The sequence below is a fragment of the Phacochoerus africanus genome, chromosome 13 (assembly GCF_016906955.1).
Source record: "Phacochoerus africanus isolate WHEZ1 chromosome 13, ROS_Pafr_v1, whole genome shotgun sequence".
NCBI classification, from domain to species: Eukaryota; Metazoa; Chordata; class Mammalia; order Artiodactyla; family Suidae; genus Phacochoerus; species Phacochoerus africanus.
Window position 1 is genome coordinate 2,331,836 of NC_062556.1, and position 26,379 is coordinate 2,358,214.

General features: G+C 48.3%; 1 protein-coding gene across 6 annotated transcripts in view; it reads left to right on the top strand.

Moving 5' to 3' along the window:
- Positions 1–26,379, top strand: part of SGCG (sarcoglycan gamma) — a 64,849-nt gene that overhangs the window by 20,144 nt on the left and 18,326 nt on the right. For 4 of the 6 annotated variants that reach the window (XM_047756081.1, XM_047756082.1, XM_047756084.1 and 1 more), the window contains 3 exons: positions 14,398–14,592; positions 16,914–17,015; positions 21,730–21,817. In XM_047756081.1, the coding sequence (XP_047612037.1) occupies positions 14,398–14,592; positions 16,914–17,015; positions 21,730–21,817 (385 nt within the window). Of the gene's footprint in view, positions 1–14,393; positions 14,593–16,913; positions 17,016–21,729; positions 21,818–26,379 lie in introns of those variants that run through there. The other 2 variants (XM_047756083.1, XM_047756085.1) reach the window with 2 other exon arrangements.

Consider the following 26,379-nt stretch of genomic DNA (forward strand, 5'->3'; position numbering starts at 1 on the left):
GCAGCTGGTGAAGGAAGTGGCGTTCCCGCAGCTGTGTCCCCCCAAGGCACCTGTGCTTCACCCTCAAGCCTTAGGGATGGGTCGAGTCGTGGGGAAGGTCACTCTGGTTGCCATGGAGACTGGAGAAGGGGCGTGGAAAGGGGAGAAGGGCGCTGGGAAAAGTCGAAAGACGGCCTCAGCTCAGGCCTGGAAAGCAGATCCCAGCGGAGAACCAGCCAGAAGTAGTAGCTGTGGAGACAGGACTTAAAACCCAGCCGCATTTTTGCGACTATTTAACTCTATTGTAAACAGTCTCGGTGAGTTGTCTTTTTTTGTTAAAGCGCAGTTGATTGGCAGTGTTGTGCCAGTTTCTGCTGTCTCGCAAAGTAACCAGGCACACATATATCTACATTTATTTTTCTCATGCTGTCTTCCATCATGGGCTATCCCAAGAGATGGATAGAGTTCCCTGTGCTGGACAGTAGGTCTCAGTCCTGCTCAGCCATAAAAGAGAATGAATGACATTTGCAGCAACGTGGATGCAACCAGAGATGCTCATACTAGATAACGGAAGTCGGAAAGAGAAAGACAAACACTGTCTGATATCACGTACACGCGGCACCTCAGTGAGTTTTACATGTGCGATTTCTCTGGAAAACCACACTTTTTTTTTCTTTCGTCTTTTGTCTTTTCAGGGCCGCACCCACAGCATATGGAGGTTCCCAGACTAGGGGTCTAATCAGAGCTGTAGCTGCCGGCTTACGCCAGAGCCACAGCAGCACCAGATCCGAGCCGCATCTGCGACCTACACCACAGCTCACGGCCACAGCGAATCCTTAACCCACTAAGCGAGGCCAGGGATGGAACCCGCAACCTCATGGTTCCTAGTCGGATTTGTTTCCGCTGCACCACGACGGGAACTCCTGAAAAACCACACTGTTGGTGAAGAAGCAGGGGTTAAGAGTTGTGGCTGTGGGGCCAGACTGCCACTTTCTCGCTGGTGTGATTCACTGCTCTCAGCCGAAGTTGCCTCGTGTCTCAACCTGGGGGTAATCGCAGTCTGTGCCCCCCCCCCCCGCCCGGGTTATAAGGAGCATGGGATTTGGTCCATGCGGAAAGCTCCTGTCGCCTTGGTGAAGAGTAGCCCTCCTCCTTGTCCCCACCACCATCAGCAATTAGAAACCTGCAGCCTTGTCTCATCCCTGTGGCCGGGGAGCTCAGGGAGGAAGCTCGGAAGGGTAAGATCAGGCTCTAACCTGCGGCTCCCGGGCCCGGAAGGGCCGCCACAAGCCCTGTTCTAGGCTGGGGCAGCGAGTGTTCTTCGCCTGCAGCAGGGCTGCCCGGGGGCTCCGTGGGTCCAGAAGGCACCCCAAACCCACGCCTCTCTCACCAGCTGAGAGTCCCCGGGGGGGCCTTGAGTGCTTATAAAGGGACAAAAATCAGATGATGGCTTAGGCTTCCTGTGAACGTGTTCCTTTCATAACACGTCCCAGATCTTAATGAAAACTTTGTATCAGATATGCTAAAACGTTCATCTTGGTGAAGCATAGCGTGCTGCTCCCACACCGGGAACGCGTTTGACCGTGTGTTTCTCACAAGACTTGCAAATCGCTTTAAAATCCTGGCATGCCCATCCTGCAGACAAGGCGACTGTGAGGGCAGACGTGAAGCGCCCCCCGAAGTCCTCTGAAACTTCAAACGAACTGTCCAGGCTGCACCCCGCAGTTGCTGGAACCTTAGTCATGTCTCCCTCCGACTGGTTTTCTGCCTGACACCTTTCAGAGACTTGCAGCTAAAAAGATGCTCAGCTCGGTTGATAAGTTTCAATGACTTTTTAAAGCGTGTCCTTCGTTTCGTGTGCCTATTCTTCAGAGTGAGAATTTCCTTAAATGCTATTTTTAGGGCCTAGGCCAATGGGGGTTTTGAAGGGAGGGGGTCAGACATGTCTTGCCTGGAAATAGCAGCTTTGGTATAAAAGTCACATGACTTAATGAAGTAGGTGACAGAGGGCTTTCCCCTCTGTTTGGTTACGTGCAGCGTTCGTGTATAATTTTAATGTAAGACTCTTCTCAGCTCCGCCTTACCCGATTAATAATGTTGAACCAAAGGGTCGTGTCCGTGCAGGATCAGCCCCGTGCCCCCCACAGCGCTGGGGTGTTAACTGGCTGCTTGGCACACGTCTCTGGGGAGTTGCCCACCTCTGGACCAGCATCCGCACTCAGCCTCCTCCCCTGCCTGGCAGGTGCCTCTTGAGAACGTTTTCTTCGTAAGTCAGTTGCGAGAGTATCTTCCTCGCAGGCTCTGCTTCTAGGGAACCTGACCTAAGGCGGGTACAGCTGCCGTGTTCTCCCCAGGACCCCGTCCCTGAATCTCATCACGTCCAAGGTCCCGGTCTTTCCCACAGCACTTAGGCAGACGGGAGTGAGAGTGAGAAGAATTGCAACCCGAGGGCTCTATTTCACGTGTTTTCGTACGAGCACACATGGCAAGTGCATGTGTTTTAAAGGCATCATTTATATGATGATTTTAGTAGACTGAAATGTGCGTCTCCTTTGGCTCTATTGCTGCTGTTTTATGTTTCTTCTGACTTAGTCTGAGTCGTAGCTGGAGTAATCGTTTCCAGGACTTGGTTGAGATGTATCACCATCAGATTCTAGAAGAACATTTTCTTTGAAATGCTAACATGATCTGGCTTCAAAGTCCAAAGACCATCAATCTTACACTAAGTGTACAACAGCAGCAGGTAAAATGCCTACTCTGTGCTAAGTATTCCTTTTCTTCAAGGAGCAGTGCATCTTCCAAGTGCAGCTTTAGTGACAATTTTCGATGGGTGAGATATGTAAGTATATTTGGGGATGCGTCACAGCAGTCAGAATGTTGACTGGGCTCTGGGTGAAGACTGGATGTCCACTGATAATAAACTGACTTGTTTGAAAGAATAACGGAAATCAGAGGCACGGCAATGATAGCCGAATCCGGGTTCTTGTTCACGGCAGTCCAAGAACGAACTTGGCAAACACACAGGCAGCAAGCAAGCAAGGTCTTTATTAAAGGAAAGCAGACGGCTCCCAGGGCTGTGGGGAGGGGAGAAGAGCCCCCTTCTCTACTGTCCTTGAGGGATTTTCCTCCTAAAGGTGAGGAAAGGCTCCAGAAAGGTGTGGTCTACTCCCATTGGCCTTGCTCAGTTACCTTCATCAGTCCTTGTCCAGTAGGGGTTTTAGGGGTGGAAACGTCCCCAAAGTTTTCTGGTTTCTTCGTCCTTGTCTTTCCTTGGATGAAGTCGCCATTCCTCCCATTCCTTTTCTGTCTGTTGAGGAGTAGGCTAGAGACTCGCATTTCCTACAGAAACAAAGCCTCTGGGGAATGCACGTTTCCCATAATAAAAGAAGGCCTGTGGAGGTGGTACTCCCTGCAGCCCTTAAGCCACAGATGTTAATCAGTATCCATATCAAAAGACAGTGTCGTGTTGGAGCCCAGGCTGCTCCACTCACTACCTGAGCTAGTATTCTGTCTCAGTCACCTTATGAAGCTTCTCATTCTCATGATGCTAAATATATGCAATTCACCCAAAAATATGTACATTCCACCTGTTATGAAAAAGATGCCAGCAGGTACAGGAGTTAGATGGCTCTTAAAAACTCTAAGAATCTCATTCACAGCATTGTAGGACTCTTTTTAAAAGAAAGGTGTTACATCACTCTTGATATTAGAAAAACTTTTAGAAGTTATGGTGCCAATAAACAGCCCTGTGAAGTCTTCACGTGTTAAATTTTTTTAACAACTGACTAATTAAAAGCTGTATTTGGTGATATTTTTTGTTTAGACAGCTTTCAAAAAATATTATGCAACCAAATATTCTGCACATTTGCAAGCACTTTGTAATTTGACGGAATACAGAATCAGCCACAAAAACTTTTTTTTTTTTGTCTTTTGTCTGTTGTTGTTGTTGCTATTTCTTGGGCCGCTCCCGAGGCATGTGGAGATCCCAGGCTAGGGGTTGAATCGGAGCTGTAGCCACCGGCCTACGCCAGAGCCACAGCAACGCGGGATCCGAGCCGGGTCTGCAAGCTACACCACAGCTCACGGCAACGCCGGATCGTTAACCCACTGAGCAAGGGCAGGGACCGAACCCGCCACCTCATGGTTCCTAGTCGGATTCGTTAACCACTGCGCCACGACGGGAACTCCACAAAAACTTTTTTAAAGGAGAACCATATAGTGTTTTCTAAAAGTCTGCATGTTAAAGAAACCCTCTTCCCCGTCAAAAAACGGGTAGAAGACCTAAATAGACATTTCTCTGAAGAAGATGCACAGGTGGCCGAGGGGCACGTGACAAGATGTTCAGCATCGCTAGTGAGAAATGCACAACCTGAAAGCAGAGAGTTAAGTTTTACGTGGGGCAAAATGAGGCCTTAAGCCCCAGAGACAGTATCCCAGAGTTTCCACAGCCCGCAGGTCTCACCAGGACTCACGGGCTCTCTCTCCAAGCCCTCGGAGACACCTTCACGCGTGCCGGTGACATTCTGCATCCTTAACTACAGACCGGGCTGAGACGCCCCCCAGGGAGGAAAAGGGGGCCTGTCAGGGTGTGATAAAGCCGAGGGGAGGTGCCTGCAGCGCAGGCACATTTTACAGAAGTTTGTGGCTGGTCTCCCGAAGGTCACTGCCGGTCACGAGGAGCAGGCATCACCCTGGAGGGTTGTAGTGTTTTTCTCGATATGAGCGGAGGCGAGAACGGGGCACACAGAATCTTCCCCTGAAAATACCCGAGGCTCTGGGCCTGTCCTCCCAGTGTTCCCGGAGCACAGAGGGCCGCCCTCCTGGTCTCCACCCTGAGCCCCACCCAGGGAGTGCCACGGGTCGGCAGGGCAGTGGCTCATGTTCTGCTCCACGTAGAGGCTGGTGGCACGGGCCGAGCTTGAGTTCACAGAGCCAGAGTAAGACGTCACCTCCCACCCGTCAGGCTGGCTCTCATCAAAAATCTGTAAATACTAAGTGATGGAGAGAACGTGGAGAAAAGGGCAGGTATATATTTTAATAAGTGCTTCAATATTCTGGTCCCTTTCACCCAACATCTGATCCTCAGCGTGTCCCTAGGGAATTTCTCTACTTTTCGAACAGTCGATTCTGTAATGCTGTAATAATCCAGCGAGTGCGTGCCGCAGATGCTTAGCCTTCACTCATTCCGTTTCCCGGTGGTCAGCGTTACAGATAAGGCCACAGTACATATAACTCGTCATTTTCATCCCTAATTCACCTCTGGACTGAGTTTCTAGAACTGAAGCTGCTGTGTGTTGTGAGGTTCTTGGGGGACAACGACGAATACTTTCCGGAGGCCTGGTGTCAGAGTCCTCCCTTCGCGCACGAGAAGAGCTCCGTGCCCGCGTTGCAGACGCTTCGCCGTGCTGCCCACCACCAGGTCTGGAGTCTCCCTTCATCTTGGAACTCGAGTCTGCTGGCACTTGGTGGTGAGGCGGAACCCTTTACCGTGTGTCCTCGTTGTTTGCGTTGCTTGAATGTACGAGCCTGGGTTGGCTCGAGTTGTCTTGGGTTATTTTCGTTTTTGAGGCTATTAACCTGTCTTCAAGGCAAGCCTCGCCCCCGTTTGTCATCTGCCGACGCATCTTTCCCCTGGGTGTGCTTTTTGTCTTGGCGACTGGGGCGAGCTCCTCGCCCGCTGCTCTTTGTTTTCCTAAATGTTGGCACCACTTGGAAGTGATGTGAAATCAACTAGGATGCAAACAGAGAGGCAGGAAGTAAATACCTTGGGAATTAACTCTTGAGTGTGGGGACGAGCTGCTTCTTAGAAAAAAGAAAATGGGAGTTCCCGTCGTGGCACGGTGGTTAACGAATCCGACTAGGAACCATGAGGTTGCGGGTTCGGTCCCTGCCCTTGCTCAGTGGATTAACGATCCGGCGTTGCTGTGAGCTGTGGTGTAGGTTGCAGACGCGGCTCGGATCCCGCGTTGCTGTGGCTCTGGCGTAGGCCGGTGGCTACAGCTCCGATTCGACCCCTAGCCTGGGAACCTCCATATGCCGCGGGAGCGGCCCAAAGAAATAGCCAAAAAAGAAAAAAAGAAAAAAAAAGAAAATGGAGGGAAACTCATCCAGGGATGCCCCGTGCCAGCACGACCTAGTCAGTTTTAACTTCGTAAGCATATGTCAGAGATACGGAAGCAACCTAAACGTCCATCAACAGAGGGATGGGTAAGGAAGATGTGGTACCTTGATACAGTGGCATACTGCTCTGCCATAAAAAAGAATGAAGCCATGCCATTTGCAGCAAGCTGGGTGGACCTAGAGATTGTCATACTAAGTGAAGTCAGACAGTGAAAGACACATGTCATCTGATCTCACTTCTACGTGGAATCTAAAATATAATACATAGGAATTTATTTGCAGAACAGTAACAAATGCATAGACGACAAATACGGTTACCAAAAGGGAGGGGTAGGATAAATTAGGAGTTTGGAATTAGCAGATACAAAAAACTATATATAAAACAAACAACAAGGGCATACTAACTATATTCATATCTTGTAATAACCTATCATGATAAAGAATACACACACTCACGCGTCTGTGTGTGTATACCTGAGTCACTTTGCTGCACACCTGAAACTAACACAGCATTGTAAATCAGCTACACTTCCGTTTTATAGATAGATATTTAAGAGATACATATGTATCTAAGAGCGACGCGTGTACACTGGACGTCTCTTATTTCTCACATTCATCCACCTGTCCCTTCTTGTCCTGGCGTCCGCATGCTCTGTGTCGATGTGTTGGCTGTCACTCACTCTCTTCTTTGTGGCCGTACGTAGCGCACAACTGCACTCTACATCCCGCAGGGCAGCCCCGCTCCTCACACAGTCACTTCTTTGGCGCGTGTTTACTCACTGCCCCTTACATGCACCTGTCATACTGGTCACCGTGTGTTGTCACGCACCTGCGATTGACGTCTCGCCTGAGTTGCCTTGTCTTTTTGGTGGATGATGTAACACAATGGTACTAGTTACATAGTGAAAAATCCCGCTTCTTGAATATAGAGCTAGGCAACTAAGAAAGGCAGTTGTTGAAACTGAAAAATAATTTTCCTGACGTTTGCAAAGGGACGTGATGGATGCTGCTGTCAGCGGTGTGGTGAGCCCGCGGTCAGCATGCAGCGTGGCCTGGCAGGACCTTCCTCGGGGGGCCGTAGGCATGTGGACCGCGGCTCCCTCAGTGTTTGCTTCAGGTTCTTCTTTGGTTTTTATCAGCTGTTTACAGATGAGCAGGTGTGGGTATGGACATGGGTGTGTCAGGTGTGTTTGGGCGATGCACACCAGCCCAGCCTGTTGATGCCTCCCCGGGAACTTGGCTTATGTCTCTAGTCTGACCGCAGTGCCCTGCCATAACGTGCCCTGTCCTTACGGGGGCTCAGATACAACGCAAACGTCAGGTGGTTCCTATCCTTTGCTTCTGCCCCAGGAAAATGCCTGGTTTTCATCCTCTTTGGGGAGAGGATGGGTCCGGGTGTGGTGATGGCTGTATCAGGCTGGAAACGAGCAGTGCCAGCTCTAGGGTCACCAAGAGAGAGCTGTAGCACCAATAGTCCCCTCGACTGTCTCCCCAGCAAGCTTCCCCGGGTGGTCCTCGGAATCCTGCTCCTTCCTCTCATGCCCTTTACTGAATCTGTGAGCGCCCAGGGCTCAGCACCGCCCCCTTAGGTGCCAGGCGGGAAGTGCCAGCCCGGAGGAGGCTGAGCTGGACTTTGCCCGCAGCCTCCTTGGATTGTGCCTCCACTGGGCGGTGGCACCAGTTCCACAGCGTGACCCTCCGCTTACAGAGTGGCACGAAGTTGCTTTGCTTTGGTGTTCTCAGACTCAGATTATACTGAATAAACTGCGTTTATGCTGCTCAGGGGCCCGTATCTGTTTCCAGCCTAACCTGTCCTGTCGTGGAACATTCTTGGCAGTTAGCCCTTTCATCGCTGTCTTTGCTGTATTTGCTCCAGTTACTCCCGCTGCAGCTTCAATAAGACACACTTGGACCAGCGTACTCATCACCCATGTCCTTCAGATGCCTCCACGTCGCCTGTGTTGCGAAGACCCCGGCGTGTTTCCAAGCTCTGTCTTTCCATGGACACGGATCCACTTTTCAGCCCTGTGTCACCTGCTCAATATAGGGAAACTGGCTTTATGTATGTCTCTGAACTCTAAGCTATGCAATACATACTTGGGAATTTAAAGTATAACCGAACTCTTCTTTCTTTTTTTCCTTTTTTTTTTTTTTGCTTTTAGGGCCGCACTGGTGGCATATGGAGGTTCCCAGGCTAGGGGTCGAATCAGAGCTGTAGCCAGCAGTCTACACCACAGCCACAGCAATGGGGGATCTGAGCTGTGTCTGTGACCAACACCACAGCTCACAACAATGCCGGATCCTTAACCCGCTGAGCGAGGCCAGGGGTCGAACCCGGAACCTCATGGTTCCTAGTCAGGTTCTTTAACCACTGAGCCATGATGGGAACTCCCACTATAACTGAACTCTTCAGAGGCATCTGTTTAGTTCTTGTTTTAAACCCACCTTTTCAAAAATAATTTTATATGAGTTCCTTTTGAACGGTCATCTGTGTTTTTATCATCAAAGTCCTGGTGATAGCCTGTCCAGATGAGGCATGTCAGGAAATGTTAGTTAAAATTAATAATGTCATTGAACATTTATTTAGTAGACGCTGTGTTCTATTACTAGACTATGATAAGACTCAAAGGATGTAGAAGGCAGAATTTCTATCCTTAAGGTGGTTTTATTTTAAATAATAAATAGGAAACCATGAATTCAAACATATGTGAAAACTGATATTTTGCAAAACATACTATAGTGTTTCATGTCTGGAGCCTTATCCATTACAATGTTATAACTAGATGTAAGAGAACCATTTAAAGCCGACAAAATTAAGTATACCATCAACAGACTTTGAAGACCGTTAGCAGAGAAAGAGGTGTGATTTTTACATGGTAACATCAATTTTTTTTGAAGTAAAGGCGTCTCGGGGTCCCCTGGTGGCTCAGCAGGTTAATGGTCTGGCGTCGCTGCGGTGGAGCGGGTTCAGTCTAAGGTCCAGGAGGTTCCACATGCCAAGGGCATGGCCAAAAAATTAATTAACCTAATAAAGGAGTCTGTGAAAATAATTTTCACTCAGGATATAGTAAAACTCAAAATGTTTTATCTTGGAATATAGCTTTTTAAGTTCTAACAAGGTGTGATCCCACTGAATTTTTTTGTAAAGGGTTTATAAATAGATCACAAAGCACCATGCACTATTCCAGTGCAGCTTCTTGCCAGCACGAATACTGCTTTACGGTTGTCCGACCTTGAAGTGATAAAGAAGTGTTCTTCCCTGTGCTAATTATAACAGCTATCGGAAGGGGGATAGCTGAGCCGGGGAGTCTCTGCAAGTCCCTCTAGCAAAAATTGAATCTAGCAAAACATGAAAACAGAGGGTCAGAAATCAGAGCCACTGTGAGCTGTGAGGAATAGAAGCTAATCGTTTATTAAATAACACAGTCAACCTTTTAGAAAGACACAGGAGTTGAATGTTCTCCCTCCTCCTATTTTTTTCTTTTTTAAAAATGTTATGGCTGCACCCATGGCATGTGGAAATTCCTAGGCCAGGGATCGAATTCGAGCTGCAGCTGTGACCTGCATCACAGCTAGCCTTTAACGTACAGCACCAGGCTGGGAACTGAACCTGTACCTCTGCAAGCGACCTGAGCCCCTGCAGTCAGGTTGTTAACCCACTGTGCCACAGTGGGAACTCCACCTGTATACTCCTTTAAATCTTGCCTATCTAGAGTAAAATCCTCGATTATGCTCCATTTATAGTTACTATAAAATACTGGCTGTATTCTCCCTGTTGTATAATATATCCTGTAGCTTATTTTATACATAAAAGCTTGTGCATTTAACACTGGCAAATGGCAGGGCAACCAAAAGAGTGAAAGTGGGTGAGCATAAGACATGATAGAGTAAGAAATACAACAAGGGGGGAAGAAAACAGATTTGGGAACTAATAGAAGAGATTTTGGAACATAGGGTTCAAACCTGGAGGGACCAGAGAGTAGGTCCCAAGCTTCCAGAAGTCAGCCTATTCTGCTGAGGAGATGGGGTGTGGCCTCTTCTTCAAGCTGCACAGATGGGGGTGACTCATCAACCAGAGCAGCTGCCCAGCTCCTCTTCCCAGGAGAGCCTCAGACAGTTGTCCTAGAGCCTGTGTGTCTCCTCCTCAGTACACCGCTAACTCACCCCACAGCCACGCTGCGGTGCCCCTGGGTTTCCACTTACTCATCCCCAACAGCTGAGGAAACTGAAGTCACCCTCAACTTTGGGTTTGGGGCTATGCCTGCCTGCAGCAGGCGGAAGTTCCTGGGCCAGGGGTCTGGCCTGTGCCACAGCAGTGACACTGCCAGATCCTTAACCACTGGGCCACCAGAGAACTCCACTCTCACCTTATTTTATTGCCTGTTGTACATTTAAATTTAAATGAACTTATCTGAGTATTTGGCCACTCAACACTTGTGCTTCATCTACTCTGCCAGTATGTGTTGAGCACATGTGCTGTGTTCCTGGTGCTATTCCAGGTGCCGGGGAGAGGAGAGAGTAACAGAACTGTTGCAGACGCTACCCTCTTGGGGTTTCTATGAGGTGAGCTAGGGCAGAAGGCAAAGCGGGAGGGAGCACAGGCTATGCAGTGGTGTTGGCATGGGGGGGGGCAGGGGGTGTCATAGCTTAAACAACATGCAAGGCGCTCTGTTCATAAATGACCTTGGAGCAGAGTCGAGTCTGTCTAGGAGGAGCCCTGCAGTTCCCTACCTTCCAGGTAGAGGGAGCTGTAACTGCAGATTCCCAGGGGGTGGGATGGAGCTCAGCGTGGACATGGGCTGAGGACCAGCGCCAGTGTGACGGGAACAGAGAGAGTGAGGGGGAGGGTGACAGGGACGCAGACAGGGTGGGCAGTGCCCATCAGGGTAAGGATTCTGGCTTTTACTCTGAGGGATATAGAAAGTCCTAGGAGAGTTTGGCTTGGGGTTTGGAGTTTTGTTTTTATTGTTTTGATGATACAGGGTTTTGTTTTTTTTTTATTGATGTATAGTTGATATACAATATTACATAAGTGACACGTGTACAATACAGTGTTTCATAATTTTTACAGCTTAGGGTCCGTTCATAGTTACTGTAACACTGGCCCTATTCCCTGTGTTGTGCGTACACCCTTGCAGCTTATTCTAAGGTAGTGGTTTGCATCTCCTAATCCCCGCCCTCTGTTACCCCCTCCCCCATGCCGTCCCCACCGGTAACCAGTAGTTTGTTCTCTACACCTGTGATCCTAGGAGGGTTTTATGGCGAGAGGGCATGTGAACCAGTTGGTGAGTTAAAAGGCACCTCCAGCCCCTTGTTGGAAACTAATTTTAGAAGGTTTCAGGCTGGAAGCAGGGACCAGTTAGGTGGCCGTTGCAGTAACCCAGGTGGAGGATGGTGGAGGGGGGCCAGTTCTGGGTTCGAGGTGTGCTCTGGAGTTAAGCGGGTTGAGGACCTAACACTATCTCTGTGAGGATGTGGGTTCAATCCCTGGCCTCGCTCAGTGGGTTAAGGATCTGGCGTGGCTGTGGCTGTGGTGTAGGCATGCAGCTGCACCTCAGATTTGACCCTGGACCAGGAACTTCCATATGTCACAGATGTAGCCATTAAAAAAAAAAAAAGACGGTGCTCTGATTTGCTGACTTGGTGAAGGAGAACAAATGATGTGGGTTTGGGCCTGAGCACCTTGAAAGGTAAAGCTGCCTTTTAGTGCGACGCGAAAGGTTTTACAGGGAGCAGGCTGGCGAGATGAGGTCGGGATTTGGGGGACGTGGGAAGTTTGAGATTCCCAGGTGGGTGTAGGAGTCTTGATTCAAGGGGAATAGACACCATGTAGACAACGGGGGGGGGGGGGGTTGTGCGGGGGTGGAAATGCAGGTGAAAAGGAGAAGCCCAGGGTGAGTGTGGAGCAGGAGATGAGAGGCAGCACAGGAGAATGAGAGGTAGCCGTCCCTGTGAGAAAGAGGCCAAGGAGCGTTCTGGAAACCAAGTGGGCACATTTCAAGGAGGATGGGGTGGCTGGTCTTGGGCAAGTGCTCACATGGGGTCTTGCGATGGCACCTTTTGTTTGGCAGTGGGGCCAGGGGTGAGCTTGCAGGGGCAAGCGGAGTGGAGCGGTGAGTGAGTGTAACGGGGTTCCAGGGAGGAAGGGAATCAGACCCTGAGCATCATCCACGCAGGAGTTTCGCTCTGGAAACAGGGAGCTGGGCTCCCTCCCGCCCATGGGGCTGGGCCGCAGGTACTCCTGGGAAGCACCTGCCGTCACCAGGGCAGGTGGTGACACAGCACCACCCCTGTCCTTGGGGGCCTCGGGCTGGTGGCTCGATGCCTGTCAAGACCAGGTGGGGGTTTTGGGTCTTGTACTTCATCCTCATTCCTGTTTTTTTCAGGATTTCAGATACTGGAGAGACCTCCTATTTATATACCCCTAGACCCCTTCCCAACATGTCAACTCTGACACTGTTTTAACCGGGACAGCGTAGTTTATGTTCACCCACTTAGCCATTTGGGACGCGCCCCTTGGCTGCGAGCATTATCTAAAAGCTTGGCCTGGGAGTACTAAATCGTTTGTTAATGGATGGAGCAAATTCCTAAATCACCAGACGTTCTGTCGGCTCTGGGCCTCAGAGGACTTACCCCATCTGTCTGGCCCCCTTTTCTAGCATCCTTCCTGGCGGGTAGCTCAGTTTGTCAGATTCAACAGTTCTTTCATTCCTTTCTTGATTCGTTTGTTCATTCATCCACTCAAGACTTTTGTTGGGAGCCTGTTACACGTTAGGGACACTAAACACTAAATGAACAGGAGTCACATGGAGTTTGGATTCTGGAGAAGGGATATGAGTAAGCACGTGAGCCTCAACTAAAAGAACAGGTTCGCAGGGCTGCAGTGAGGGCACAAGGGCTTCCCTCCGGGCAGAATTGCCACCAGCCCTCCTGAAAACCACAGCAAAGTTGACGTAAGTGACATGAAAGTTTTCTTGATTTTCTCTGTGAGCAAAACTTGGGAAGATTTCAAACCACAGCGTGACAGGAGCTCTCTTACACTTGCTGCTGGGGCGGGGGCGGGGGCTTCCAGAGCAGAAGGAGGGAAGGAGGGAAGAAGGCTGGCAGCGGTGGCGCCGCCGAGGGTTCCCGGCAGCTGGCGGTGGTGCCGCCGCAGCCCCGGGAGTGGAGGGGAGGCGGCAGATGCGGGAGGCAGGTTGAAGACAGAGTCGAGAAGGCCTGTAGGCCTGCGGCTCGAAGGGAAAGGGGAGGCGCAGGGGTGACTTCTGAAACTGGAGCAGCGGCCTGTGCGGGTGACTTCCTGCTACAAGGAAGACTGGAGGGTTCAAAGATGAGACGCCCTTGCGACATCCCGGGCACTCCGGTTCTCCGCAAGGAGGGGCGCCAGCCCCCCGAGCGTCTGAAACACCGGGTGGCGCTGCGCACCATTGCGTGCGGTCATTCAGACACGGAACGTGCCTGCTGCTCGGCTGGAAGGAGATTGAAAGAATTATTTTAGACCATGACCTTTTAAACAAGGACCTCTCCAAACCCTTCCTAAAAATAAATGCATTTTAAAAATCTCGAGGAGAGGATTCTACATGCTGCTTCGTGGCTGTGCTCCATTGACCATCAGAAAAGTCATCACAGTGTCTCATCTTAATTTTAAATTCAAACCGTGTTTTTTCTTTGTGTAAAGGCAAAGTGAACCGCTTTTTAAAAACCTTCATAGAGTTGAAATTGTTACTGAAACCTTTATTTACATAAAATGATGAATGCTTGTAAACATTTGTGCACACACGTTTTGACCTTTCTGGACATGAGTCAATACCTGGGAGCCTTATTATAAGCAAAAGTTGGTGGGGTTGGTGTCTTGTAAAGAGCCGTTCAAATTCTGAGTAATTTAGCTGAAGGAAAGTGCAGTGTAATCCTTGGCATAAGCTTAAGTGATTGAAATGTGTCTTAAGGCATATGGGTTCCAGCTTGATTTCCCTCCACTGACTCTTTTAAGAACCTGGTAACTTAGTTGTCAATAGGTTGACGTGTCCATTCCCGATTTAATCCTGCAGAATTTTGAAAGCCGTGTGTGCATCAACTTGATTGATTAAAATCTGAAAACGTAATCACCGGATGCCACATGAACGCATCACGTCTCTTTTGAGTGACAGATGAGCACTGCAGTTGAAATACAGTGACGTGTTTCACAGTAGCATTTAATGCTCTTTTGAAAAAATCCTAATTTGGGGAATGTGTTATTGGGCAATGGTAAGTCCCTGTTGACAGACGAGTTCTCCCTGTCTCCTCCCCTCCCCGAGGCAGATGGTGCGTGAACAGTACACCACAGCCACGGAGGGCACCCAGGTGGAGAGGCCAGAGAACCAGGCCGTCTACAAAATCGGCATTTATGGCTGGAGAAAGCGCTGCCTCTACTTATTCGTTCTTCTTTTGCTCATCCTCCTCCTTGTGAACTTGGCTCTTACCATTTGGATTCTTCGAGTGATGTGGTTTTCCCCAGTAAGTATGTCTTTGTATTTCCCGAGACGCGTGTTCGTGTCTTGTTTGCATGGTCACCCGCTCCCCATCCATCAGTAGCAACTTCCGTTCATTCACTTAAGATCTTTTCCTGTCGCGTTTTCAGCAGCAAAAATATACATACAGCATTTACTTTTCTTGTTTATCTGTTTTAGTCATTTCACTGTGAACGCTACTGTGTTGGTTTTTGTGGTTTGTTGTCATTGCCATTTTGCGTAATTGTTACCTTTGCCTAGTGGGGAGATGGTCAGAAGCTTGTCGGCGTTGACTGCATCATGACTGTTTAAGATGATTTATGCATCACGTTGGTAATATTGTATAAATCATGTTTTTTGAATCACCTTCATTTATAGACATTTACCATTCGGATGGTACTTTCTGATCGTTTAAAAGCTCCCTTCTTTTTTTGTGTGTGTTTTTTGCCATTTCCTGGGCTGCTTCCGCGGCATATGGAGGTTCCCAGGCTAGGGGTCGAATCGGAGCCGTAGCCACCGGCCTATACCACAGCCACAGCAACTCGGGATCCGAGCCGCGTCTGCAACCTACACCACAGCTCACAGCAACGCCGGATCCTTAACCCACTGAGCAAGGCCAGGGATCGAACCTCATGGTTCCTAGTTGGATTCGTTAACCACTGAGCCACGACAGGACTTCCAAAGCTCCTTTCTGATACACCATAAATTCACGTCTCCACGTCAGTATTTAACGACAAATTTAAATAAAGTATTCATAATCTTAAAGAATTCCGATTCTGTTTTAAGTATCCTCCTAGTCTCCAGATAGCTGGGCAACTGTGTATGCTCTGATCATATTTTGGACACTTTTTGAAGAAAATTTCGTTTAATGCAGAATGTCTTAATTTTGCAAGACAGTCGCAGTGAGAAAAAAATGCTGCAGTGAACATTTTTTTTGGAGACTGAACCACAGTCGAACTCCTCGAGTTTAAACTCGGGATCGTGTGGGGGCTTTTCCAGACCAGCGAAGCCCCTCGGTCTTGTGGACCCTCTGAGAGGCCGCTCGCTCCACCCGCAGGAGACCCTCGGGGGCCGGGGGGAGAGCAGCAGCCGCCCGGCCCGCAGGTGCTGGGGACAGACAGGTTGGAAGAGGCCCTCGGCGCCAGGGGCCGAGTTCTCCTGGTGCCCTGGGGATCCCAGAGCGTGGCTGGCACTCAGTCCGCGTGTCTGGAAAGAACGAAGGGGGCTTGGTCTCAGAAACACGCGTGCTACACACCGCGTGAAGGGCAAGTGCCCGTGGGGATCGTTTGCTCTCGTCTCACGGTGTAGCGGTTCACACAGCCTGCAGGCGTTACGCATTTCGACGGAGTGAAATGAAACGGCACCCGCAGCCGAGTCCACCGGCCCAGCTGCAGTCGGCGCCTCAGAACCGCAGAGCCTGCCGCGTGGCGGCCGCTGTGCGTGGCCTGCAGCCCGCGGGATGCGCCTCCTGAGCGTGGGGCTTGCTCTCCGCAGCAGGGGGCACCGGTCGGGATCGGCAGTGAATGTCCGGGTTCTTGAGCGCTGCTCTTCAGCCAGCAAGATGAACCCTGGAAAGGGCCAGGCCTCCGTCTGAGACGGTGTCGACCTGGGGTCCTTCTTGCCGAGGGGCTGGGCGGGAGGACGTACTCCCGCAGGTGCATGCGCTGGGTGCCTCCGCGCTTTTTCACATGCGCCGCACACGGGGAGGCTGCGGGTCGATGCGCGCTTTAGTGGTTGGAGAGATCTCCCTGAACCAGACTGCACTTCCTTTGTTATTTTATTCCCAGCTAACCAGCTAACCCCGTATCCTTCCCTGAATACGTGCACGCCAAGGAAATAACGGGACTAGAAAAGAACATTTTTTGAGAGCTTTGGCACCGAAATGAGAAACAGGAAGGGCTTTCACCCCTTGCCACCAGTGTATCTATCCAGCCTTCCTTGTTGCTGAGACAGGCACCCCGTCCTGTTGCGCTAGAAACCACATTAGCTCTTCACATTCTGTAGACCGTTCTCTCTTGACTCAGTGGTTTTGCACCCATGGGATGTTTTACAGTGTCCTCAAGACTTAACAGCGTGGTGGTCCCTGGTGATCTCTGGAACAAAGTCTTGTGTCCTTTCTGGTCATTTTTTGTGACTGGAAGCAGGCGCCTAGAATGCAGCCGCATGTCCTCCCACGTGGCTCGTCGCATAGAAAGGTCCGAGAAATAGGTGTTACGTGGTGAACTCACATGGTGCACTTGAAGCCTTAAAAGGGTTAAGTTGATAGTAAAAAAAGAAAAGGAAAGAGAAAGCAATAACAAAATCTCTATTGTCTCATCTTTTTAACAGGCAGGGATGGGCCACTTGCAAGTGAAACAAGAGGGACTTCGCCTGGAAGGGGACTCGGAGTTTTTATTCCCATTGTATGCCAAAGAAATACGCTCCAGAGTGGTAAGAAGACGATGAAACGTTTAAATAATTTGTGTTTTATGAAGAATAAATAATAGTTCAACACAGAAATTTAATACACTTCAGAGGAGAGTTTTTAAAATGTACACACGCACACATATATGACACACTCCTCATGAAAAGCTTGTCTGTAAAGTTGTGAGATTTGTTTTTGATGTTACATTCTAAAAAGACTCCATTCTTGTGCCCTTCAGATCTGAAGTTGGTGGCCTCAGTAATTTATACCATAATAATTAAGGGTTTAGTAATGAAGACATTGAGTTTTTAAGCACTGTTTTAACATACACAGTGGGTTTTTAAGCCTCTTCCAAACTAGACCCCAGGACAGTCACCATGCTCTGCCACCAACTGCAAAATAATGGGGCATAAAACTTCACACACACACTGCAAAGCACACGTGTGGTCACTTCGCCCTGTTTGTTCCTTCTGGTCCACATCCACGACAGTCGGAGCAGGCGATTGGCCTGGATATCACAGCTGACACATGTATGAGCCTGACACTGAGTTTACTCGGGTGACACACTTATGATGGCATTTCAGTGCATTGAATAGCTCTGTTGTATGGAAAGTGGAGAGCTGACACACACTTTTGTGGCAAGGGAAGTCAGATGTGAACAAAGAATTCAAATACTAGAAAGAAATAGACGCTCAACAGGAACAGAAGGCAGAGTCCCAGAGCTCACACGGGATGGGAAGGGCTCACGCTCCCACCCACCAGAGCAGGACAGCTTTGTAAGTCACGGGACAGTGGGTCGGATGCTCAGAAGCGTTGGCTCAGGATGGGCACAAGAGGCACTGGAGTATATGCTGATCTTGTCCCATCTAACAAAGCCTAACAAGCTGTGAAAGGACCATACTTTCTCCGGGTGACTTACTGGGTCCCAGAACACAGCTTGAAAAAACGGTGTTCCACCTGGGCAAAAATGTCAAGGAAAGCCTGGACACGTACAGAGAAACACGAAAGATGGAAATACAGGACAAAGCCCAAATTAGTCTTCTAAAGATGAAAACTTTCAACACGTGGAATTTAAAAAAAGTCATTTGGTGAGATTAGCAGATTAACAGCAGACTGGACACTGCAGAAGAGAGGATGGGTAAACTTGAAGATACCGCAGTAGATACCAGTTGAAATGAAATATAGAGAAAAAAGACAGGAAAAGTGCACAGAGTATCAGTGAACTGAGAGATAATGTCAAGGGCTCGTATATATGCATAATTGGAATTCAAGGAGAGTAGAGAAGAGATGACAAACATTATTGGAAAGAATATGTGATTTTTCCCCCCAGTGCGATGAAAACGTTAAACCCACATATAAAATGTGCCTATTAAACCTCAAACAAGAAATACAGGAAGACGACATCAAGATACATTATAGTTAAAGTGCTCAAAATCAGAGATAAAGAGAAAGATTTTCAAAGCAGCCAGAACGAAAGGACATATTCCATACAAACAAACCAAGAAAAGGATACCAGTAGACTTCCTGTCAGGAACCATTCAAACCAGAAGATAGCAGAGCACTGATTTATGGATTTTCGACTACTTAAAGCTGAAAAAATTTGCTTCTGACTGGCACTGTAAGAAATATTAAGGGAAATCCTTCATACAAGGGGACTATGATACCAGGTGAAAATCTGGATCTTCACAAAGGAACAGAAAACACCAGAAGTGGTGAATTTGTGGGTCAATAATAAAGAATACCACATTTCAGAAGCCATTTGACTGCAAGAGCAGAGACAGTCACATGAATGTATAGTTCCTAACAAGGATGGAAGTAAAAATGCAGGAAAACGATACAACAGAGACCATGAGAGCCAGTGCGGAAGCCCTGTTCGAGCGTATTTTCAGGTCAGACACGAAGTGGCCTAACATTGTCTGAAGACAGACAATGGGAAGGTAAAGGCGTGTGGTGTAAATCATGAAGCACATACACCCCCACGCTGGGAGGAGCTAATGTGCCAACCAAGGTGATGAAATTAGAAATAAACGAATCGGCAAGGGAGAAGACAAAGCAAAGGGCAAATGGGATGACCGCAAAACAGACAGCAAGTCATTAGATTTAGACCTAGCCATCTCAGTAATCACACTAAATATAAATGCTCTAAATACTCCAAAGGCAGAGATTGTCACACCGAAGGAGAAAGCAAGGCCAACTCTATGCCACCTGCCAAAAAAAACCATCTGAATTGTAACGATACACAGAAGGGAAAAGTAAAAAGACGTTTTAAAAGATACACTGACACTCGTCCGCAGACGTCGCAACGGCCATGTTAGTAACAGACGGTGGTTTCAGAGCAGAGAGATAAAGGTCTCAGACGCAGAGGGTCACTTCAGTTGGCCAGGAGTAAACTCACCAGCGTTCAGGTGGCTAAGTGTTTCCAAGCGTCAAGATACACGACGCAAAAATAATAGAACTGCAAGAAGCAAAGGGGTATATCCAACTTTATGGTCAACGATTTCAATATCACTTTCTCAAGAACCGATAGAACCAATAAGCCGGAAGTCAGTGAGGACGTAGGAAACTTGAACAACACGATCAAACGTGTGCAGGGCGCTCCCTCTGATAGCCAGCAGGAGAAGGCAAGTTATTTTCAAGTGCACTGGGAACATTCATCAAGATCATATTTTGGACTATAAAACAAATCTCTTTTTTTTTTTTCCCCTTTGTAAGGCCGTACGCACAGCATATGGAAGTTCCCAGGCTAGGGGTCAAATCGGAGCTGCAGCTGCCCGCTAGCTCCAAATCAGAGCCACAGCAACGCCACATCCAAGCTGTGTCTCCCACCCACACCACAGCTCATGGCAATGCAGGATCCTTAGCCCACTGAATGAGGCCAGGCATTGAACCCGAAACCTCATGGTTCCTAGTTGGGTATCATTTCCGCTGCACCACGGCGGGATCTCCTATAAAACACATCTCAATAGATGTAAAAGCATTGAAATCCTGCAGTGTGTGGTGTCCTGCATTATCAGGAAGCTGGAGGGGGCAGCTGTGGCCATCCTGTGTCTTGGCCCTCCTCCTGTGCCCCACCTCCCCGATGGTCACTAGGTGTCTGCTGGGGCACACACAGAGCACGGGCCTGGAAAACATGCAGTGTCAACGCCTGCATCCCTTTCATCAGAAAAGCAAAGCCTTGCCTGGAACTCCGGCCTCATCCCAGCAGTTTCCGCATATGTCTCCTTGACCAGGGCTGCATCCCAGGGCTCCCTCAGTCGGTGCAGCGCAGGCTGAGGAAGCACTTAGCTCTTCCAGCCCCTGCCGAGGAAGCCAGAAAAAGAAAAGGGTTGGAGAGTGGCCTTTGGATCAGACAAGCAGAGTGTTTCCCGGGACAGCTCCCTTTGTGTGGGCCTCGGAGGGGGCCTCCCAGCTCTGACCTGGGCCAGCCCTTCCCTGCAGGGAGAGCGATCGAAAGGGGCCTGAAGTTGGCAGCTGAAGCCTGGGTCCCATCACGGAACTGTCACTTGCTGGCCGTGGGTTTGTGTGAGCTGTAATTTAATCTCTCTGAGCTCAACTTCCTCATCTGTATGTGAAGAACGATGCTCCCTCGTTCAGAATGTAGCAGGTTAAAAAGAGAGGCTGGATGGGAAAAATCCTTGTCCTTTGCCAGCTCCTATATCACACAGTGTTTCCTAACAATGCAAGAAGGAGCAGTAAGGTCACACCACGGCTGAAAGGTGCAACCCTGAGAAATGCATCGGCTTCCACAAAGCCAACTGGAGAGTTTCTGACCAGCTGGAGCTCCAGAGGGCCCCTAAAACTTTCCTTCTGAAAAACCACATTATCCCCCCCACCCCCAACTTGGGAAGATATTTGGTTCCCTCCTGGTGACATGAACCTTCCTGAATCCAGCAGCCAGCTTGCTGCATTCCCTTTGAAGACAACTGTTTACATAAGAGCCAGCAATCTTCTGTAAAACAAAACCCCATTCAGACGGCAATCCTGCAGAAAGCACTTATGAGCTCAGAAAGCCACTTTATCTTCCAGGAAAGAGCTCTCAAAACGTAGGCATCCAACAAATTTTAAGAGCTCTTTTGAAATCAGAAGCCTTTGCATTTTGAAAACAACGTGGTATTTATTTTAGAAGCACGAACCCTTCTCTGATTTATCTTTTACAAGTGTATCCTGTCCTGGACATAAATTATAAGAAATGAAAGTTTTAAGTTCTTGGAAAAGAGAAGAACACTGATTAAACCTTGATTGTCTCAGGTCTTCCCCCTTGAACGTGGACTTGGCACGTGGTAACCGGTATACACAGGTGCCCTAAACCCAGGAGGTCATTATATTTTGTAAAAGCAGTTAATGCATTTACCCCCTCAACATAATCCAAGTTTTCAGAATAATTTTAGCTGGAAATTTATCAGATCACAGGCTCAATGGAGAAATTACTTTGTATAAACCCTAAACTCATGTACAAAGTTTATTTTTTTTGAGGGAAATGATGGATCATTTTAACCTTCGGGAAGTCTTGAAAAGGCCTTAGCAAAAAGATTCAGGCACTATAAGAGAAAAAGTGGGAAAATTTGGCATCAGATTCAGAAGTGCCTCCCAAGTGAAACCCGGTCCCTGGCGGCCGGGAGCGTGGTAACGGTTCAGATGTTTGCAGAATCCAGATGCACCCTCGCTCCGGCCAGCGCGGCCCTTGACCTTGTTCCCGCTGGCCGTTCTCAGTGGGAGCTAACCTTGTAAATCCCTTTGCAGGACTCGCCTCTGCTTCTGCAGTCCCCGCAGAACGTGACTCTCAGTGCCCGCACGGTGGAAGGAGAGGTCACGGGCAGGCTGACGGCGGGTGAGTCCTGCGGGTGGTCCCCTGGCCGGGTGCCGAGTGGATACACGCGGGGAGGGGGGGCGGTTCTAAAGGGTGCAGAGGTATTTATGCGCAAAGGAGGAATTTTCTAAATGGAGACCACAGAGAAGAGCGGGGAGGGCGGGGGGAGCAGCCTCAGGTATTTTAATTGACGTTATCTGGATGCCAAGAGAGAGGGGACCGGTTCAGGCAGTAGAGGAAACGCAGTGGTGCTTGAAGGATGCGGAGTCCCTCGCGGAGCCCGGGCCAGGAAAGCGGTGGCCGGCCTCACGCAGACGCAGACCCGGGGCTGAGCCGAAGCCTCATCCCCCACGCCGCTCCCTCTCGCCGCCCCGTTCCTCTCCTTCCCAGTGGGTCTTGGCCCGTGATTTTCACCCGAGCGTCATGGTTACCCCAGTCCTAACTCTGCGGGACTCTGGTTCGTCATCTGAGTGGCCGTGGTCCCCACACCAACCAGCGTGGGCTTCAGTTGCACGAATACCGACCTCCCAGCAAAGCACACTCATGGGCCCGATGCAGCTGCTCAGCCACGGGCGCTCGCGTGAGCTGGGCACCCACCCGCTCAGCTGAGACAGGAGAGCACGGCCACGTGGGGGAGAGGTCACGTGGCAGCCTGCCCTGTGAGCAGAAGGGTCAGAAAGGAAGCACGGAGATGCGAGAAGAGACAGAAGAGCAAACAGCGGGCGAGGGGAACGTGTACCCCTTCTCTCCAGCATCTGCGCTCTGGACATTGGCTGCAGCCAGGAGGCAGGATGGCCCTTCCGGTCTCTCTCTTTTTCATGCCTGTTTTTACTGAACAGTCATGTTATACTGGAAACTTCCTCCGTGTCGTAACTGGCGGTTCCTTTTATTTACGCTAAGACGAGGGTTCTGTATTTTGTCTTCCGATTGAATCTTTAGAACTCATGCTGAATGATAAATTGTTTTCCTCTTTTGCTTAGAAGCTCGTTGGATCACTCGGTCCCTTGAACTTCTCAGTGGCTCTGGGGCACATCTATGTTCACACAACGTACACGTTTGTGAAACCTGTTAAACTGAATCATAGCTTCTTGATGAATCGTATAGTACAATGCTACGATTAAATTTGTTAAAATTCTTTAACCGTGGCTTTTAAGTATTTCAGGGATGTTTTGCCTATCTTTTGTCATTCATTCAACAAACATGTATTGAATACCTATGCGCTAGTTTCTCTATGCTGGCGAGTAATTAATAGCATTTAAAGAGTGTGTAATTTTTTTTTTTTTAAATGGCCATGGCATGCGGAAGTTCCCAGGCCAGGGACCAGAGATGAGCCGTAGTTATGACCTAATCACAGCTGCAACCATGCTGGCTTCTTTAACCCCCTGCACCGGACCAGGAATCAAACCCATGCCTCTGTCGCAACCTGAGCTGCTACAGTCGAATTCTTAACCCACTGTAGCACAGTGGGAACTCCTGTCATTATTTTTTAGGAGCTCCAAAAGGGAAAGATTCTTTGTATAGACTTACAAAAATGATTTAATACAAATACTCATTTTCTCATTTGAGTTTTGGCTAAATGTGGGTTTTCCTATAGCCCACAAGGGAGTTAGAGATAAGTTTGTCTCCAATTTCAAGGATGAAAAAACGGGCGTGCTGGAAGGCTGATGTGCTCGAGAACACACAGCTAGTAGAACAGACGAGGCAAGAGTCACCCCAGGACCTGATTCCCTGTCGGAGGTGTGTCCGCCACTCTCGCTCTACTCAGACGGGCCTACGTCAGGGCACGCCACTAACTGTCCTAGTTACGGCGCATGTGGTTCCCTTTTTTGTCCCCGAGGAATTTATTTTTTTTAAGAAAAGCTTGCCATTAGAATTACTTTAGGAGTTCCCATTGTGGCTCAGTGGTAACAAACCTGACTGGTATCCATGAGGATTCGGGTTCGATCCCTGGCCTCGCTCAGGGGGTCAAGGATCTTAACCACAGCAGTAGAACGAATGTTTTCCTTCTCTTGCGGGAGTTGGTGACATTTCTTTTTCAATGATGCTGTCTTGGAGGTACCATAATGGAGGGCTCTTAATGCGGCATATACCGTAAATCAGGAACTGGATTGTGCTTTCACTAGAAAACCGTTAGGCCAATTTCACAAACTTAATTGATCAGATCCTAAAATCTTCCTCTATTTATTCCTTTGTCTTTTATTTATTTCCCTCTTTGTTTATACCAAGGGCTGTCATTAAAAATTTTATTTTATCAGGGAGTTCCCGTCGTGGCGCAGTGGTTAACGAATCCGACTAGGAACCATGAGGTTGCGGGTTCGGTCCCTGTCCTTGCTCAGTGGGTTAACGATCTGGCGTTGCCGTGAGCTGTGGTGTAGGCTGCAGACGTGGCTCAGATCCTTCGTCGCTGTGGCTCTGGCATAGGCTGGTGGCTACAGCTCCGATTTGACCCTTAGCCTGGGAACCTCCATATGCCGCGGGAGCGGCCCAAGAAATGGTAAAAAGACAAACACAAAATTATTTTACCAAATAGCTGGGGTTTTTTTTTTTTTTTAATCACCAAGAAAGTATTTGAGATATATTTCTTGAAGAACTCTGCTGCAAACGAGGGTTGCTTGTTCAGCTCTAATGTGTGTCCAAGTAGGTTAGAAAGACTAGTGGAATATTATGGACAGTTGAAAGGTTTAATTATAAACGCAGTTATTTGAAGAGATGATTATTCCTGTGGCGGGCTTCTTATCACCTGGAGAACAGTTTCTGTGGAAGTGGAAATCATATTTCAATGTGACATTCAAACGCTTCTATTTAAAATGGATAAGCAGTGAGGTCCTCTGCGCAGGACAGCACAGGGAACTACATCCGGTCTCTTGGGATAGACCACGATGGGAGAGAGTAAGAGAAAAAGAGTGTGTGTGTGTGTGTGTGTGTGTGTGTGTGTGTGTGTCTGGGTCATTGTGCTGTATAGCAGAAATTGGCGCAACATTGTAAATCAACTATACTCTAAAATTTTTTTAAAAAATTTTTATAACTAAAAAGTAAATATACTTCTTATTTAAATTGTCTTGTCAAGAAAATTGGCATTCAATATCTATATATTTTTTAATAAAATGGAGACGGAATTTCACTAACCTATGAGCCTTTGCTCAGGTACCGCCTCTGTCTGGAGTGTTTGGCCCTTTCTCCATCGGGAAGGGCAGGCTCTCTGCTCAAGGTCAGCTCAGACGTCCTCTTCCCCAGGCTGCCATCCCTGACCCCCGAGGAGGACTATGAATTCCTTGTCCGGGTTCTCACCCAACACTGTCCCCGCCTGCGCCCCAGTCATCTCACTGCCAGGGGACGAGTGTGCAATGCCTTATCTTTCCGTGGACGCTAAACCTCACACTCACTTCAGTATCCTCAACTCTCAGTGCAGAGCTTTGAGCATGAAGAACATACAATATATTTATCTTGAATGGAAGAGACTCCCTTTCCCGAATGTTCTTTGAGGGTCTTTGTGGCTTTGTTACTCATGAAAATTATGCAGCTAAACTCATTTGTTGAATGTTGCATCAGTGTTTATGGAATGATATCATTTAATTTAACCCCTTTCACTTAATTAGGTTCCTCAAGTTGTTAAGTGAGCTTCCGATGAGATAAACAGTGAGCTCTTAGTGGATAAGTTACTCCAGGTTTTTCCTCTTGATTTTAAAGTCAAATAATTTGATATTCATCATTTAATGCAAATCAGTATTCATATGATAAATATGTAAGATTTATCAGCGACCCAGAGCAGTAAATAATGGCACTGAATCACAGAGTAACCGAGTCTGGGTGGACACTCAGAAGAGCAGAAATACAGATAACAATCACAAAATACTGTGTTGGACAAAAGTGGGAGAGTGGGCATCCTTGTCTTGTTCCAGATTTTAGTGGGAAGGCTTTCAGCTTTTCTCCATTGAGTGTTATGTTTGCTGTGGGTTTGTCAGAAATGGCTTTTAGGATGTTGAAATATGTTCCCTCTATACCCCTTTGGTCAGAGTTTTTATCATGAATGGCTGATGGATTTTATCAGATGCTTTTTCCGCATCTGTTGCGATGGTCATGGCTTTTTTTACTTTTCTTTTGTTGATGTGGTGTATTACACTGATTTGCGTATGCTGTATCATCCTTGTGAACTTGGGATGAATCCCACTTGGTTATGGTGTATGATCCTTTTTAACGTGTCGGAGTCAGTTGGCTAAAATTTTGTTGAGAATGTTTGCATCTATATTCATCAAATATACTAGCCCATAATTTTCTTTTTGTTAGTAGCTTTGTCTGGCTTTGATATTATTGGGGTTATAATCATTTCATGGAATGTCTTTGGGGGCGTTCATTCTTCAGTGTTTTGGAAAAGTTTAAGAAGGATGGTTGTAAGTTCTCCTTTGTATGTTTGGTAAAATTCGCCTGTGAAGCCGTCTGGTCCTGGACTTTTGTTTGTTGGGCGTGTTTTTATAACATACTCAGTTTCATTTCTGGTGATCATTCTGTTTAAATTATCTATTTCTTCTTGATTCAGTTTTGGAGGGCTGTATGTCTCTAGAGAGTTGCCCATTTATTCTGTGTTG